Source organism: Neopelma chrysocephalum, unplaced genomic scaffold (assembly GCF_003984885.1).
Source record: "Neopelma chrysocephalum unplaced genomic scaffold, ASM398488v2 Primary Assembly neopelma1_97027, whole genome shotgun sequence".
Lineage (NCBI taxonomy): Eukaryota > Metazoa > Chordata > Aves > Passeriformes > Pipridae > Neopelma > Neopelma chrysocephalum.
Window position 1 is genome coordinate 3,391,733 of NW_020925669.1, and position 15,714 is coordinate 3,407,446.

At 46.2% G+C, this 15,714-nt stretch overlaps 1 protein-coding gene across 1 annotated transcript in view; it reads left to right on the plus strand.

Moving 5' to 3' along the window:
• UBE2R2 (ubiquitin conjugating enzyme E2 R2) overlaps positions 1-15,714 on the plus strand; it is a 50,877-nt gene extending 35,163 nt beyond the window's left edge. Inside the window, exons 2-5 of the mRNA XM_027671079.1 lie at positions 6,965-7,051; positions 10,584-10,681; positions 14,010-14,144; positions 15,442-15,714. Of these exons, the coding sequence (XP_027526880.1) occupies positions 6,965-7,051; positions 10,584-10,681; positions 14,010-14,144; positions 15,442-15,661 (540 nt within the window). The 3' untranslated portion in view covers positions 15,662-15,714. The remainder of the gene's footprint in view (positions 1-6,964; positions 7,052-10,583; positions 10,682-14,009; positions 14,145-15,441) is intronic.

Genomic DNA, 15,714 nt, shown 5'->3' on the forward strand with positions numbered 1-15,714 from the left:
CAAGGTCTATCCAGGAGGTGCTCCAGGCACCGGAGCTGAGGCCCTGCAGCCCGTGGTGCAGACCATGGTGAAGCAGCTGTGCCCCTGCAGCCCGTGGGGGACCATCGGGGTGCAGAGACCCACCTGCAGCCCATGGAGGAGCCCATGCTGGAGCAGGTGGATGCATGAAGGAGGCTGTGACCCCGTGGGAGGCCCAGGATGGACCGGGGTCCTGCTGGAGACCTGCAGCCCATGGAGAGGGAAGCCCACACTGGAGCAGGTTTTCCTGGGCAGGACTTGTGGCCCCTCTGGGGGACCCATGTCAGTACAGCTCATTCATGAAGGACTGCACCCCATGGAGGAGTGACCTACGGGACAGCAGTTTGGGAAGAACTGTTGTCCATGGGATGAACAACATCTGTTGCCATGGGATGAGAGGTCCATCAAGGACTGTCTCCCATGGGAGGGACCCCACGGGAGCAGGGGAAGGACTCCTCTCCCTGAGCAGCGACAGAAACAACAACTGACCATAACCCCCATTCCCGTACCCCCGCACCGCTGGGGGGAGAAGGGAGAACATGGAAGGAAGGTGGGGTGGGGGGAAGGTGTTTTTAAGGTTGTTCTATTTCTTGCTCTTTGACTCTGATCCTGTTAGTAATAAATTTAAGTACTATCCCCACTCTGAGTCAGTTTTGCCTGTGAAGGTTATCAGTAAGTGACCTCTCCCAGCTCTTAGCTCATGAAATCTTAGCTATTTGTTTGGGTTTTTTTCCTCTCCTCTGTCCAGTTGCAGAGGGAGAGTGAGAGAGTGGCTTTAGTGGGTACCTGGCATCTGGCCAGGGTCAACTACAGACGTAGAGTTGAGGCAGGAAAAACCCCTCTGTCAAACCCTGGGCCTGGCAGGACTGATGTGTGTGTGGCTGGAGATGGGCACCTGGGGCTGTGCTTGGCTGTGTGACTGGGGAGGGGAACAGCTTCAGGAGTGTGCAGGTGGCCTCTGGACAAGGGGAGCTCCTTCTCCGGCTTACAACCTGTCCCTAGGAAGTTGTCCATGGAAGAGCATTAAAAACTGCCTGCTCTGAATCTGGATGTTCCTTGGCTCAAGAGCATGGACAGTATTTCTGGCCAGAACCAAAGTGGTGGTGGTGTGGTTCAGACTGAACAGCACAATTAGCTGTGCAATGCCATGGACTGTCCCTGCAGTAAAATCCACTGCAAGAAAGAAATATCTTCTCTTAACTGATGAATTGCTTGAAATACTAAACACACAGGCTTTTGCAGGCTAACTCAGTCTCTAGATGAGTAACATTGCCACAAGCAGTTGTTGCCATGAAGAGTAGCATCTCTAGACTGAACTTCTACATTATCAAAGGGAGAGAATATTAAAAAAAAAAAATCCTTTTGCTTCTTTTGAGTAATGTTAGAAGGAAATTGTTTGGTTTCCAGGCATTCCTTGTTCTAACTTCATTGTTCAGAGCAGTTTTATTTTCTGGGGTCCCTTGAGAGATAACCCAGGCAGCAGGAGTGTGAATGTACAAGATTGCAGGAGCTTGGATGCAAACCAGCTTAACAGGATGTAGGGAATTCCCTTTGTATCATTCAGCTCAACTATGATTTCATGTCTACTGTTAGTCCTGATTTCACATCAAAGGAACAAAATACTAATATGTGGGTGAAAGCCCTTTTTTCTAAAGGTGTAATTGTAACTTTGACCATCATATGGTCAGCAGGCTTTCTGCTTTGGTCTGGGTTGGGTGACTTGACAACAATCTCAGCTTTATGAACATAGCTACATGGATAGATAAATATTTTATAAAATTTTACTGTTAAAAGAAGTTTTGATGAAAGGAAACCTAGTTTGTACCACTGGAAATAACATCTTTAGTATTGCCCTAGATAACTAATTTAGGAAGTGTATATAAGATATGATTTAGTGTAAAACAAGAATGGGCTCGTGCCTGTCAAACCATTCTCTGATCGTGTATGCTAACCCCCCTTCCTGACTCATCTTTACCCTGCTGTCTTATGGCTCAATTTTCTTTCTGGTTTAGAAGCTTCACATCCTATTCATGAGATCATTTTTCACATTCAGTTCTTTGTGAATCAAATTCCTTATGAAGACGTGCAGATGTAATGTAGGATATAAGGGATTTGCTGCTCTTACTGTTCATGTGGCCACTGCAGCACTAAGAGAGTTTTCAGGACCCACAAGACTTAGTTGACCTGGTCATTCATCTTGGATCAGGAATGTGCTCCTAGTTCTCTCAAAGCACAACATATGTCAATAAACATTGATACGGTGCTGGTGGGAAATGAAGCAAAAACTGGGCTTAAAATACCAGTCTAGAGCCCAGCCTTGCCAAAAGAAGTTACTTATGTCCTAAGTTTAATAACTGGAGCTGAAATAGCAATGTTGGTCATATATTCATTTTTACCTCATCAAGTAGTTGACGATGTCTGGCTATAGTGCTGCTTTACAGGTTCTGAGCTGGACAATACTGATGTGCTTTAAACCTCATGGATGTGAGAAAAAGGCTGCTGGTACTGCCTGCTGACCTGTACTGAACTGTGTTTTCCGGCACACAGTATTTAACACTGCATGCTCTAATCCAGGCTTAATGTGGAAGAGTCCATTAGATGAATCGTGCCAATGCTTGATGCACCAGAAGCAGTAAAGCATTTTGTGTGATTAGATCTTAACCCAGTAGTGGCCTGTGGTTCCTCTTCTTGCCTTTCCTGCATGTTTAGTGTGTGGAGCAGTCAGCAGCACGTGGGCAGGAGCCATCGTCAGGTGGGAATTGCTATGAAAAGGGACAATGTGCACAGCAAGGAACCTGGCCATCCCGTTGCAAAGGAAAACAGGGATGCCTTGTGCTGTCTGCAAGTACCAGGGCAGGGTTGGTGATCTGTAAGAGACCTTGATGGTACCTGCACACAGAGTCAGTAGGAGCTTGTCCATGGGCCGGGCTGTAGCAGATAATTACAAATAATTCCAAAATAACTTAGAAACTCAAAGCACTTCTTCTGTAACTGATCTTAAATACAGTTTTCAAAAGATGCTTGGCTTCACTGATGCTGTATTTTTGTAGGGCTGGCATTAAGCTTGTGATGTTTGGAAATAAAAATTATCTGTAAGTGGCACTTCTAGAAACACTAAGCAGCTGCAGTCTATGCTGGCCACTGTTAAAGCTGCTCATGCTCCCCATTACCCTTAAATCAGATCAGTTGTGATGCTGGTGGCTTTCCAGGAATTGTGTGCACTTCCCCAGGAAGTTTTCTATAGTGGGCAGGTAGGATGGATTCACCATTCCTACCGTTGCTGCCTGAAAACCGGGGTTCTGGGTTTTGTCAGCTTGAGAGGAGTGTAGGAAATCCGTGTCAGACTACTCAAGTGTCATTTACAGCTACAAGTACTGAATTTCTAGACAGCTGAAGCTAGGAGGGAGTCCTGCCTATGTTAGTCCCGCTGGCCACCCTTTGCTGATCCAGGCTAGGATGCTCTTGGCCACATGGGGTTAACTCAATCAGTGAATAATTCAGTAGAAATACTAGGTTTGTAGTTTCACTCAGATGACACAGGATCTAGTGAGGCTCTTATTTTTCTGGCATGCATAGCAAAATCTGTGGCTTCACCTTACTGAAATAAAAGAAAGGTTACAAATCTGAAGTGCAGTCATTTTTGAGGATCCATGGGAGCAAGGCAGTAAAATAGGAAACAAAGTGACCATGCTGGTAGAAATCTTAAAATATATGCCATGGTGTAACTTGGACGTTGAAGTTCTTGTGCAGTAGCTGTAAATGCCTGTAAAGGCTTGGATCTTCTGCCAGGCTGGACTATTGAGAGGAGTTTATTATTTTTCTAGGGACTATAAGTGTGACTAATTATAAACTGGAGAAGGAGGGGACGGCTGGTGGCAGCCTTTCTGGCTATTGACTAGGTTCAGTGATGTCAAAGAGCCATGACAAGCAGTTGGCTAAAATCAGAACACCAAAACAGAGTTATTTCTCTCCAATTTAAGCTCAGCTAGAGGAGTCAAGCCCATGGTGAATGCAGTAACTGTTGGGTACTTGCAGGGGAGGGGACTGAGCTGCACATTTAGTCCTCCTAAATTTGTCTGGCTGTAATGGAGCTGCCTGAAAACTCTGCCACTCTCTAGTATGTAGCAGCCTGGCTGAACTTAACAGAAATGAGCTGATTCGCCTTACATCAGTGAGGTTGTAGGGAGGAAACCATTCTGGGAGCTCTATTTAGAAAATAAGTTTATTGCTGAATTTGGTCTTTTTGTTTTTTAACATGTTTAGAATCAGGCTTTCAATGGGGAAAAAAAAATGACCTGTGATTGTGGCTGTTGCTGCATCTTTGCAAGCAGTCTTGCAGCTTGTCTTGGAACTTTTTGGCTTGCTTAACCCACACAGAAACTCAAATAGCATTCAGTGAGAGCAGAGTGGGCTTACGTAACTTCCCATGCTTCCTCTGGCAGAAGAGATGTGGAGTAATTCTCTCAGACCTGTTTGTAATGGCCTGGAAAAGCATCTGGTTTCACTTTCAAATTCCGGATGATCTCACCACAGGGACTGAAAGTGGTGCTCTTTTTGTTTGGAAAAAATCCCAGCCTGTAATGTGAGGTTTCATGTTTTGGTGTCTTTTGGCTCTGAAATCAGGTTTGTGGAGAAGCTTCACTTGGCTTTATGCTCCAGTACAGCATCTCAATGTGCTAAACAATTACAGGCTAGTTAGAAATAGCTTATCAACACATAATGTGACTGCTTTCCCTAAATATGTGATGGATTACAGTGTCTTAGCTGTATCCGTGTGGGAAGAAAAGATTTCTCTAATTTCTCCAGTTGCATTTTCTAGCCCTAGAGCTCAAGAGCATCCTTCATGTGACACAACACCACATGATAATTGTTGTAGGCAGGCAGTCTCTTCTACTAAAGACTTGTGTCTGTACAACAGGATTTAGAAGTTTGGAACAGTCTTCCAGGCTCCACAGCTTCTGCCTGAGTCTGTATCACATACAGGGACCATAACTGGTGCTCCAGGCTGAGCTTTGGGAGTGGCTTTCTTGAGAGAAAACCCTCAGGGTTAGACAGTTTGAGAGCAGAGGGTTTTTACTGAGGGAAATGAGACCTGCACTCCTTGACCATCTATGTGGGATATAAGCATGTCAGTTCTGGTACTCTGCTGGCACAATGCTCTTTGTTTCGTTCTCATGGAAACTATACCTGCATAGAAGACAGATTCTGCTAAGAAAACTTGTTGGTAGCTCAATCCTGAGTTTTGTTGTCTCTTACATTTTTAATCTCAGTCCTTGGACTGTTTTATGTCTTAGATCTCAGGAAACTGCATGTTAGCACAGGAATGGGCTTTCTTGGGAAAACCCCAGTAGTCCCAATGAGTCTGCAGCTACATGACGCAATAACTTGAGCTGGAGTGGATGTGCTCTGCCCTGGGTAAATCTCTACTCTGCTCCCAGTGTAGGGTGGCTTGTTGTAGGCATGTCCTTGCTGCAGCAGTCACTCTGTTCTGCAGTGGTGTGGTGACAAGAGGCATTTGCTCACTGCTCTTGGAGTGATGCCATTCCTGCAACTGACCTTAAACCGTGGGCTGGGATTTGAGCGGATCATAAACCTCTAGGTTGTGAGTGTGCTGTGGCAAATGACTGCGGGGTGAGGACAGTGCTGCTGCAACATACCCACATACAGTCACTATCATGGGCAGGCATGTACAGACCATACAGCCACGGGAGCTGATGAGTTTCTTACATAAAGGTGAACAGAAAGCCTTCTTTTCTTGGCTGCCTGGCACTCTGACCCCATAAAATTTGGGTTGCAAGGCAAAGGTGTATGCAGATAAGTAAAACCATAGCCAGGTACTTCACAGCTCAGTAATCCATTTCTTTGGTTGTCTGCTTCTGTTTCTGGGAATAAAACTTTGTCTTGTTGAACAAGCCCAGCACCCTGTGCCCAAGTGGCACGGTTAGGTACTTAAGTGGAAGGGGATGGCCTGGAATTCTGCTCTCACAATCTTCCTTCTGGGATCTCTTCTCGTGTTCAGTTGCACATGAGCCTGGCTGTGGAACAGGGGCCAGGAGAAGCTTCTCTGGGGATCCCACACTGGGTTGGTGGTGGGACTTAGTTGGCAGATTGAACAGTTCCCAGGGAAGGGTTTGTGCTCTACAGCGCAGCAAGTCCCCTTTTTAGAGAGGAGTATTTTGGGCACTTGTTCAGTCCAGATTCAGACTTCTGTGAATGGCAGGACAGAGAAGTTAATATCCAGAGCTGGGATCTCTGCAGCCTTCCCTCAGCTTACTCAGCTCAGAGTTGTGCCCCACAGCTGGTTGCTGACCTTTGGAAGGAAATTGCCCATCAATATTCAGTTCATCAAGTTGCACTAATTTGTTAAACAGATATAGATAGTATTGAGACTTAAAAAATGCCTGTGGTGGCAAACCATAATATTAGGAACACAGGTAGGTGGACCAGCTTAACTTTGGCACAAGAAAGGCAAAAAAACTTTGGTTATGTAACAAACTTTTTTCCTCATGGAAAGAATAATTTTAAATATTTGCACAGGCCAATGTAGAACAGGTCTATTCAACTCAGCAAACATTTCTTTTAACCTGCTTTTAAACCCAGTAGTATCTTGAGTTATAGCTTTTCCAATATATTTTGTCCTGTTTAACAACAGTTGTTGAATAGTGTTTCTTGAATTAGGAAGTGGTAAATGCCTTTTTTTGGCTTGTTTTCTGAGCGTTACCAGCCTGGGTGTTTAGATTTTTCTTTTTCAGTTAGCATTTTGCTCATAAGAACCTGTGTAGGGTTATAAACCAGTGTCCATGTGTGTCCCCCCCGCCCCCGTATAAAATGAACAATTTAGTAACCCTAATGATATGGGGGTTTTTTCCAATCTTTTCACTGTAATGGTTGCTTGTTGCTCTTTTTTGTTCTGTTTCATAACTAAAATATTTTTCTTTTTTTTCAGGCTCACATTAAATTTCCTATCGACTATCCATATTCACCACCTACCTTCAGATTCCTGACCAAAATGTGGCACCCCAACATTTATGAGGTAAGGTGTTTTTTAAAAAACTCTTTCTCAGGCACGTGAGAAGGCTTTCTGCTTCCTGAATCTTAAACTCAGTACCTGTGTGTGTCACATTCAGAGGGTAGTCAAGGCTGTGGACTGTCAATATTTGGGTCATGGTACAACCACATAGCAGGTCCAGAAGGGGAGTGGTTCTGTTCAGAGGCAATTGGTTCAATATTAATACCCAGTTTGGTAGAGCTGTATTTGAAAGCTGGAGCCCTGTTCTGGTTCAAAACTGGACTTTTAGTGGAGGTCACTCAAATCCTTGCTGAACTTTTGGATATCCTAGACAAGTGTCAGTCTGCCAGGAACACTGGTCGAATAGTTGGAGGAGCTGGAGTCCTTTCAAAAATGTTCCTGTTGGTGCAGATCTGTAACCCTATCACAGGTCTCCCTGTGAAAGGTTCTGCAGGCTTCCTTTGGACCCACTTGAAAAGAGGAATGTCACTTCTCTTCCTTCCCCTGAACAAACGATGGCTTCACTTGATGCCTTGGGCTTGGAAAGCCCTTTTCTGACCATTTCTTGCTACCAAATACCCAGTTTGGAATGGGTGTGCTTCCAGTATCATGGTGATAACAGCACTGATGGCATAGTAAAAAATGGCTAAAAGCCTTGCCAAACTTCAGTGCAGAACAGGATAGTAATCAGCTTTAATTGTTGACTGCTCATGGGGATTACCCTAAGCCCAGGGACATCCTCAGATGAGTTTTCTTACTTGGGCTTTGTACTTGGCACAGAATCTTGCATGTAGCCAAGGATGGTGGTTTTCTGTGAGGCTCTATTCCAGTTCCATGGGAGTTCGATCGGTAAATAAGGAGACCTGCAGATTATTGCAGACCCGTACTGTGGGTATTGATTCTGAATCCAGAAATCCTCCTGCAGGAGGCAAGTGGGAAATGGTTACCAAAATGACATGTACAAAGGGAGTCTTGGAGAGGACCTCTCCCAGTCCTGGTGGGAAAGATGAAAAATTGACTCTAGAAACTCTAGAAACAACTGAAGGTAGGAGGAGAAACTAACCCTAAACTTGATGGGTGTATTTTGGGTTTACCCTTGAAATACTCCAGCTCTCAGCTTTGTACTTTGTGTTTGTAGCAGTATTTCTTGCAGCTGAGGGAATCTGAAGCAGCTTGCATGCTGTTTTGGAAACAACAGTTAAGCAATGAAGATGAGGCGCTATGATAACTCCAAATGAAACTGAGACTAACTCAGCAAAGTGCTTGAGGTTTGAGGGTTTGTCAGGAGGAGGGAAAAAAAGAAAGCCTTTTAGTGCAAGGAAGATGAAAGAAAACAGCAGTTTACAGAATCTGCTGGTGGGACCAGATTGGAGAGGTTGGGGCTGATGTTCCAGTTCTGAGCAGTGAGACTTGAGTAAGGTGTATTTTTCCCATCTCTACTTTACTTGGGTCATCTAGTTGAATTTTGGTAAAACTGCATTCACTTGTTTGTTGTTTTTATGACACAAGAGTTCTCAGTCCTAGATAGAATTGTGGCTATTTCCCGTTGGCAGATGAATACCTTATCCTCCTTGTTTGTATCTTTCAAATATGTGTGTAGGGAAAGGCTCACCCCTTTCCTACCCTGATCCCAAAACCTTGTGCTGATCTCACCAGGCCCCCTTACACCTTTACCCTTCCAGACTCTAATGCAGTGCAATTTGCAAACACATAACACTGATCATTGCAAGAGGGAAACTTCTCATATTCTTGCTTCCCTCTGTTATCTTCATATTGCCAAATATCTGCTTGTCCACGTGCTGCTCACCTGATTGCTTCAGGAACTTCTCCCAAGTGCTGTGATGCCTTCTCTGAGCCACCAGCATTGTGTTCTCCCAGGAAGTGGTTAAAGGAAAAACTAAACAAAATTATTAAAAAAACTGTAATGGATTTGGAACATAAATTAACGTTAGTAAATTAACTTCACCTTAAAATGATAGTAAAAAAATTCCAAGGTTGCACAAGCCTGTTGGAGTCCTAAAAAGGAGACTGCCTTCTTACGGCAAACTGTTCCAGCAACATAAGTATGTGCTGTGGTATTCAGCAGCTCCAGGTGCTGCTTTGCTGTGTTCTTCACTAAAACCTGCTTCAAAGTGACAAGGGCTGGCTAGATTAGCAAACCTGGCAGGGTTAGTGCGCCACTGAAATCTGGATCCTGATCACAACCCTCCAATGCTGATGGAGGATCTTGTTTGGCTATGAAACAAAAGTAATTGTTAATCAAGGTGAGTTGAAATGTCTGCGAGGCCCTTCAGGTGAGCTGCTGCAATCTGTGGCTGCGATCACTGGCTTGGGCTCAAAGGCACAGATGCTGTTGCTGTGAGCAGCCCTGCTCTGTGCTCCAGCAGTGCTGGAAGGGCCTGAGGCCAGGTGTGTGGGGAGCTGCCAGCCTGGAGTCCTAAATGGGACTGATCCTGCCATCAACCTGTGCCTCGGATTGGGGTGCCTGGGGGCGGCGTGAGTGCTGCCCCTCAGCTCAGGCTGTGCCTCCTGAAGGTGTGGGGCTGCCTCCAGGAACTTGTATGTCACCCCAGCAGCAAGGGAGAACAAGCCAGTGGGGCCTGGGGAGGCCAATATCTGCTGGCTGGCCTTAGGACTCATCTGCACCTTTACCCCATCCTGCAGTAAAGCACTGGGACCCCATGAGTCCCTGGAGCCCTTTAGTGGAGGATATGGGATGTGGTGGATAATGCCAAAGCACTCCTACAAAGTAATTGTGTCAGAGGGCTGTTGCTGATGGAGAATTGGGTTTACAGGCTTCCTCAAATGTTTATAAATGGTAGGCATTATGGAGCTTTAAATCTATATTCAGGCCATAACAGTGGTGAGTAGAACACATAATGGGGATTACGTGGCTCTATGGCTTCCATATGCTTCCAGAATATCTCACGTGCTGGAAGGGATTTTCAGTGAAACCTTCAGAGAGCATCTCCTGCTCTTTCACCTGATATTTTGAACAGCTGTGTCCTAGGGGAGCAGTGTAAGCCTGCCCCACACCATCTGTTCAACATCCTTGTGTCCTGGGAGAACAAATGTTTTCATACCTGAGCTAGTAGAGAGTGATAAACCCTTCAATTCAAAAATTCCTGTAGCTAACTCAGCTACCACTGGGAACACCAGATTTTTTTAACCCTACTTTGGGTCTCCTGTGACTAAAGCTTATTTCTATCACTGTGACAGTACTTGCTATCTGGAGACCAATTTAGTTTTATACTGTCTTATTACTGGTTTTGCTTGCTTTGCTACATTCTTTAAACCTGACTGTCTCTGACTTTAGATTGGGTTTTTTGCCAATTTGCGGACTAACCCTTGTGTATAAATAAAGTAGATCCAGCATGAATGGAGAACCACTTCCAGTTCTTGCCAGTTTGGGTTTGTTGTTGTTTTTTTTTTTTTTTTCCTGAGTGTTCATATCAACAAGGTTAGACTGCTCAGGAGGTAGCCAGAGTGATGGAGTTGAATCATCAGACTTCAGCCTCAAGCCAGGCTATTCTCAGTGCTTTTTTCTGTCTTGCAGAATGGAGATGTATGTATTTCAATTCTTCACCCACCTGTAGATGACCCACAAAGTGGAGAGCTGCCATCTGAGAGGTGGAACCCTACCCAAAATGTCAGGTAACTGTGAATGTGATGTGCAACACTGACTTCAAAGGCCTGTTGTCTCTACAAGACTAAGGTCTAGGTTGGGAGAGGCTTAGAAGGGAATTTAAGGCTTTGGGGTTTTAAGGCTTGAATCAAGTGGAAACCAGACTTACCAAGCTGTCTGAAGGTGCTGAAGGTGCGCTGTGTCCTCATACTGGGCTGACAGTGTGGAGCTTTCTGTCCTGTTCACAGGGTTTCATGCTCTTAAGGCAAATTATTTCAAATGTTCTAGCCTTTCCCAGTCATTGTTATCTTCTTCAGGATACCACTAATGGAAAAGTACATTTTTGAGTATTTAGGCCCAGTAGAAACCTTTTGTTTGCCTTCTGTTGTTTGTCTGTCTCCTGTCCCGCTGCATGGTATCTTGAGCAGTTAGTTGGGTAGTTTTCTTCCTGCCAAAAGAACAAAGGATCACTGAGTACCAGAGGCATTTGTTTGCCAGAGATGACCAGGGTTGAAGTTTTTGAGGGGGAAAAATGTCATTCTTCAACTTTGAGAGCACTTGCGCTTCCACCTCTAAGAGTGTCAAGCAGGCTCATTGTTTTTTTTAAACACAGTCAAGTATGGACTTTCCCATCACTGGGAGATAGGTGAGGCAGGCATGAGTAAATATAAATACAGCAAACACCCAGCAAGATGTTAAGGAATGCAGCTGTAATCTGTGTGGCAGAGAAAACTGCTCCCTGTGTCCCGTGGAGCTGAGGGAGTGGTGTCAGGGCTTACAGTTGAGGCTTTTTGGTAATTCTGTTTGCCCTTCTCCATCTCCCCTGTCTCTTCCCTGTCCTTGAGCTGCACAGGCCAGAACTCAGCACAGCATGTGAGAAGTTGGTACATCTGTATCTCGTGCAGATACATGATGTCCTGTCTCACTATTGCTTTGTTTCCCAAGGATTCCCATTTTTCTTGGCTTTTTTGGCCGCCTGAGGGGGAAGACTCTGCAAAATGCTCAATGCACTAACATAACCATCAGTACAACATAAGCCAAAACTTTTAACTTAGAGTGGAGAGCAAAAATGTGCAAGGACAAATCTATGCCCACCTCTAAAGGTGGCTCTGAGAGGCTACAATGTGGATAGCAGCTGGAACAAAAAAAAAAAATCCTTTTTTAACAAGGAGCACCAGCCAATCTACCTCATGTCTGTTTGGGATGAAATCCGTCTGTCTCCGAGCCTTTGGTTGATATGTGGAGAGGAAAAGGCCCTTAACAGATCTGTTTCCTTGAGCCTGTGCTGGCTGCTCTTCCCTAGTAGTAAAGCGATGTATATAGTCTCCTCTGAAGACAGCAGCACTGTAAACTCTGTAAAACACTTCAGTGTTGCCCAGAATGGGGTGGGGGATGTAAGGAAGCAGAACCAGCCTTGAAATCACCAGTTTTTACTCTGTCTGCTTGCATGAAACAACACGATAGAATGTGATCCCTGGCATCATCCCAGAGCCTCAGCCTGTGTCCAGTCCCTGCAGTTTGTACCTGATGCTGAGGTTTTCAGTCCCACGTGGTTGAACTTTTTTAATGGTTTTGTCCTGTCAGACTCCCTGTGCTGGGATGCCTTTCTGTTACTGTACTTTATTCCCCTTGCTTATCCACAGCAGCCGGGTTTGAGTTGGACAAGACTGTCCAATCTCTAGGACGTCAACAGCGATGGTGCTGATCTGATGTGCTGGTTGGGAATGTGGAGCTCAGAGAGCTTCACCCTAATGCAGTTGCCTTGCTGTATTTAAGTGGCTTTGCAGTGACTTTGGAGTCTGGTGGGCACTGCAGTGGAAATGTTGGCTTCTCCTCACTGTTGATGGAAGTGTGGGAGAGCAGATGCTAAATCCAGACATGAATTCTTGTCCCTGGCCTTCCGTCAACTTTGCTCTACAGTAAAGCTGCTGCACGATGCTGGAGCTGACATGGTGGCTTTGCAGCCTCTTTGCTGATAATCAAAGGCTTTTAAATGAATTCTTGAGATGAAGTAGAAGATGATCTCTTCTGCCCATCGTTCCAGTCTGACCAAACGGGTTTTTTCCAGAGCTGCAGATCTCTTTTCCTACAGAGTTACATAATTTGGAAAATAAATTGTATAAGACTCTTCTGATAGCCGTGCTAGTCTGGTCAGACACAAGTGTTTAGTTTCAAAACCTTTCAAGAAAATCAACAATGAATGAGAAAAAGAAAATGAAAAAGAATGAGAAAAAGAAAATGACCAAGCATTTCCTGGAATTGCGTCCCAGATACATGATCTGGTAGATGCACTCAGCACGTGCTGCTCTGAGCATGCCCCTGAATCAGTGCAAATACAGCTGTGGCTCCAAGTCTCCTTTAACCAAGTTCTGCAAAGGGGCTGTTGTGTACTGCTGTGTTTCAGGACTTTCTCCTTGTCTCTTGTTCTTCCCTGCCCTTGGACGGGAAGCTGTTGCTGGCAGGACCACTGGGACAGGTGGAGCTGTTGCGGTGTCCGGGTTTGCGGAGCTGCCTGACGGGGCTCACTGTTGATGTTTGTGCTGGTTGTGGCACAAGGGCTGAAGTGCAGAGGGTTGTAGGAACTACAGGAGAAGGATCTGGGCAAGGGGGTGGTGTTTGCCCCTGGTAAACGCCAGCAGAGCAGGGCAGCTGGCGAGATCTGGGTTGCTGCTGGAGATCCAGGAAGGCTGTCTGCCTGCCGGGGTTACGTGACTGGCTCATGATGGCTTTGCTGAGCACCAGCAGCTGAATCCCTCTGGGCCTTGGCAGCTGGCCTAGGTGTTGAAAAACATCTGCACTGCCTTCCCCTTGCTGTGCTCAAGTGCTGCTGCTGCAGCTTTTTTAGTGATGCATCAGCTGAGGAGAGAAGAGACCTGCCCACGGTCTCATCCTCTTACCACCCAGTGGGGCGGGGACAAAGCAGTGCAACCTTTTCTGATGGCCTTGGATCCTAATGGTCCTTCTCCCTGTGCAGGGCAGGCAAACAGCCTGGCTTCCTGCTGGGAGGCTGCATGCCAGCAGGAACAGGCTCACTGAGCAGGTTTCCAGCCCCACACCATCTGTGGGTGGTGTGGACAAGCTGAATTCTGCTCTGGTTGCAGCTTTGCCTGCTGTCCTGTCACAAGCACGTGCACAGACACATTGAACTGCAGCCTCATGAGGTTTATTTTGTGTCACCTTTCCTCATGGATGGCCAGGGTGTGAGGTTCATAAATACTTGCTCTCACTTAAAATATTATCCTCAGCTTAAGACTTGACTTCAAACAAGTTTTTGATGCGTCATCCAGAGAAGTCATCGGCATCCAGAATCCATGAGTGCGTTAGCTCTGACTCTGCTGTTGTGGTTACCTCTTTCAGGACTATCTTACTGAGTGTAATCTCTTTGCTTAATGAGCCCAACACATTCTCCCCAGCCAACGTGGATGCATCAGTCATGTTCAGGAAATGGAGGGACAGTAAAGGAAAAGACAAGGAGTACGCCGAAATCATAAGGTAAGCTTTTCCATGTGGGATGCTATGCTACCAGCCTCCTGTGTTGAATCCTGTGAAACAGGGTGCTTCCAGAATTTGCTGAAACCGGTTTCTTGCAGCAGTTGTTTCTTTGGAAATGAATTTTATCATCTTATTCCAAGTCCATGCATCTGGTTCCTCCAGAGTTTTCAGTGCACAGAAGCAGTGCAAACTTCTGGAGCAGGAGGACTGGGCTAATATGTCTTTAAACGGTCCTTTTTTCAGACTAATCTGTAATGATGCTCTGCAAAACCTCTTGGCTACTAGTAAATCCCAGTCAGAGTCCCTGCTTGCCTTTTGAGCCCTGCATCGCTTGGGATGTGGTGGAAACTGATTGCATCCTACTAATTCCTGTGCTTAATGCATGCATGAATCATAATCATGTCCCTCCAATTCAAAGGACTATCAGTGGGATTTGGCAAGGCCTTGCAAAGCTGGGTTTGATTAGCTGGAAGCACTGCTCAGTGCTGCCCTTTTAGAAGTTCATGGTTCATCAGGAGCCACAGGGAGATGATGTGAGTGTGAGCCAGGGCTGCTGCAGAGCCTGGAGAGGGACTGCTGGCTGAGGCCACATCTGTGCTAGCTGTGCCAACAGGATGTGCCCCTTTTGGAGCTGGCAGGGCAGTGTATCTGTGCAGAGAGCCGAGCTGGGAGGTTCAGTCCTCCAGCTCCCTCAGCATTAGCAGAGCTGGATGTACTCCATACACATGGAACGGCAGACTGAGGAGCAGGCGGGTGGGTGAGGGGACGAGGCTGCCATCTGCTCATCCCTGCTGGGAGGCAGCAGCCAGAGCCTGTCCTGGGGGGATGGGAAACACTTGGCTTCTGCCAGCCCCAGGCAGCACTGGGGTTACAGCTGTGCCTTGGGGTGCAGCCACACATTCCGACTGCTCTGGAGCTCAGAGCTGCCAAAGCAATTGTGGGAATTGCAGTTTTGAGCACACAGGGGTAGAGCTGTCAGGGTAGAGTCAATAAATCATCGTAGGAAATCCCTGACCATCCCTCCTGTAGCAAATGGAATTTGCTCTGAGCTCTGGCAGATCTCTTATGTAGAGTCCTGTGAAATAACAGATTTCATATGTTGCTGCAAACACCCTTGGCATGTTCCCAAGGCTGGGACTGCAGGAACTAAATCTGTTTCCAGTGCTGTTTGTGGTGCTTTATCCAAACCTCCGTTCTCCTGACTCTGAGCTGCCAGGAGGGCTGGGCTGGGGCTGGCCGGGAGGTGCTGCTGGCACATGGCCCTGCTCACGTTCCTGCTGTGTCCTTCTCCCCACAGGAAACAGGTTTTGGCTACCAAAGCTGAGGCAGAGAAGGATGGCGTGAAGGTCCCCACTACACTGGCAGAGTACTGCATCAAAACTAAAGTGCCTTCCAATGACAACAGTTCAGATTTGCTTTACGACGACTTGTATGATGATGATATTGACGACGAGGACGAGGAGGAGGAGGACGCCGACTGTTACGATGATGATGATTCTGGCAATGAGGAGTCGTGACCTGCTCCCTCTATGCCCCTGTACTGCCCTGCCGACTCAGGCCAGAAGGGAGC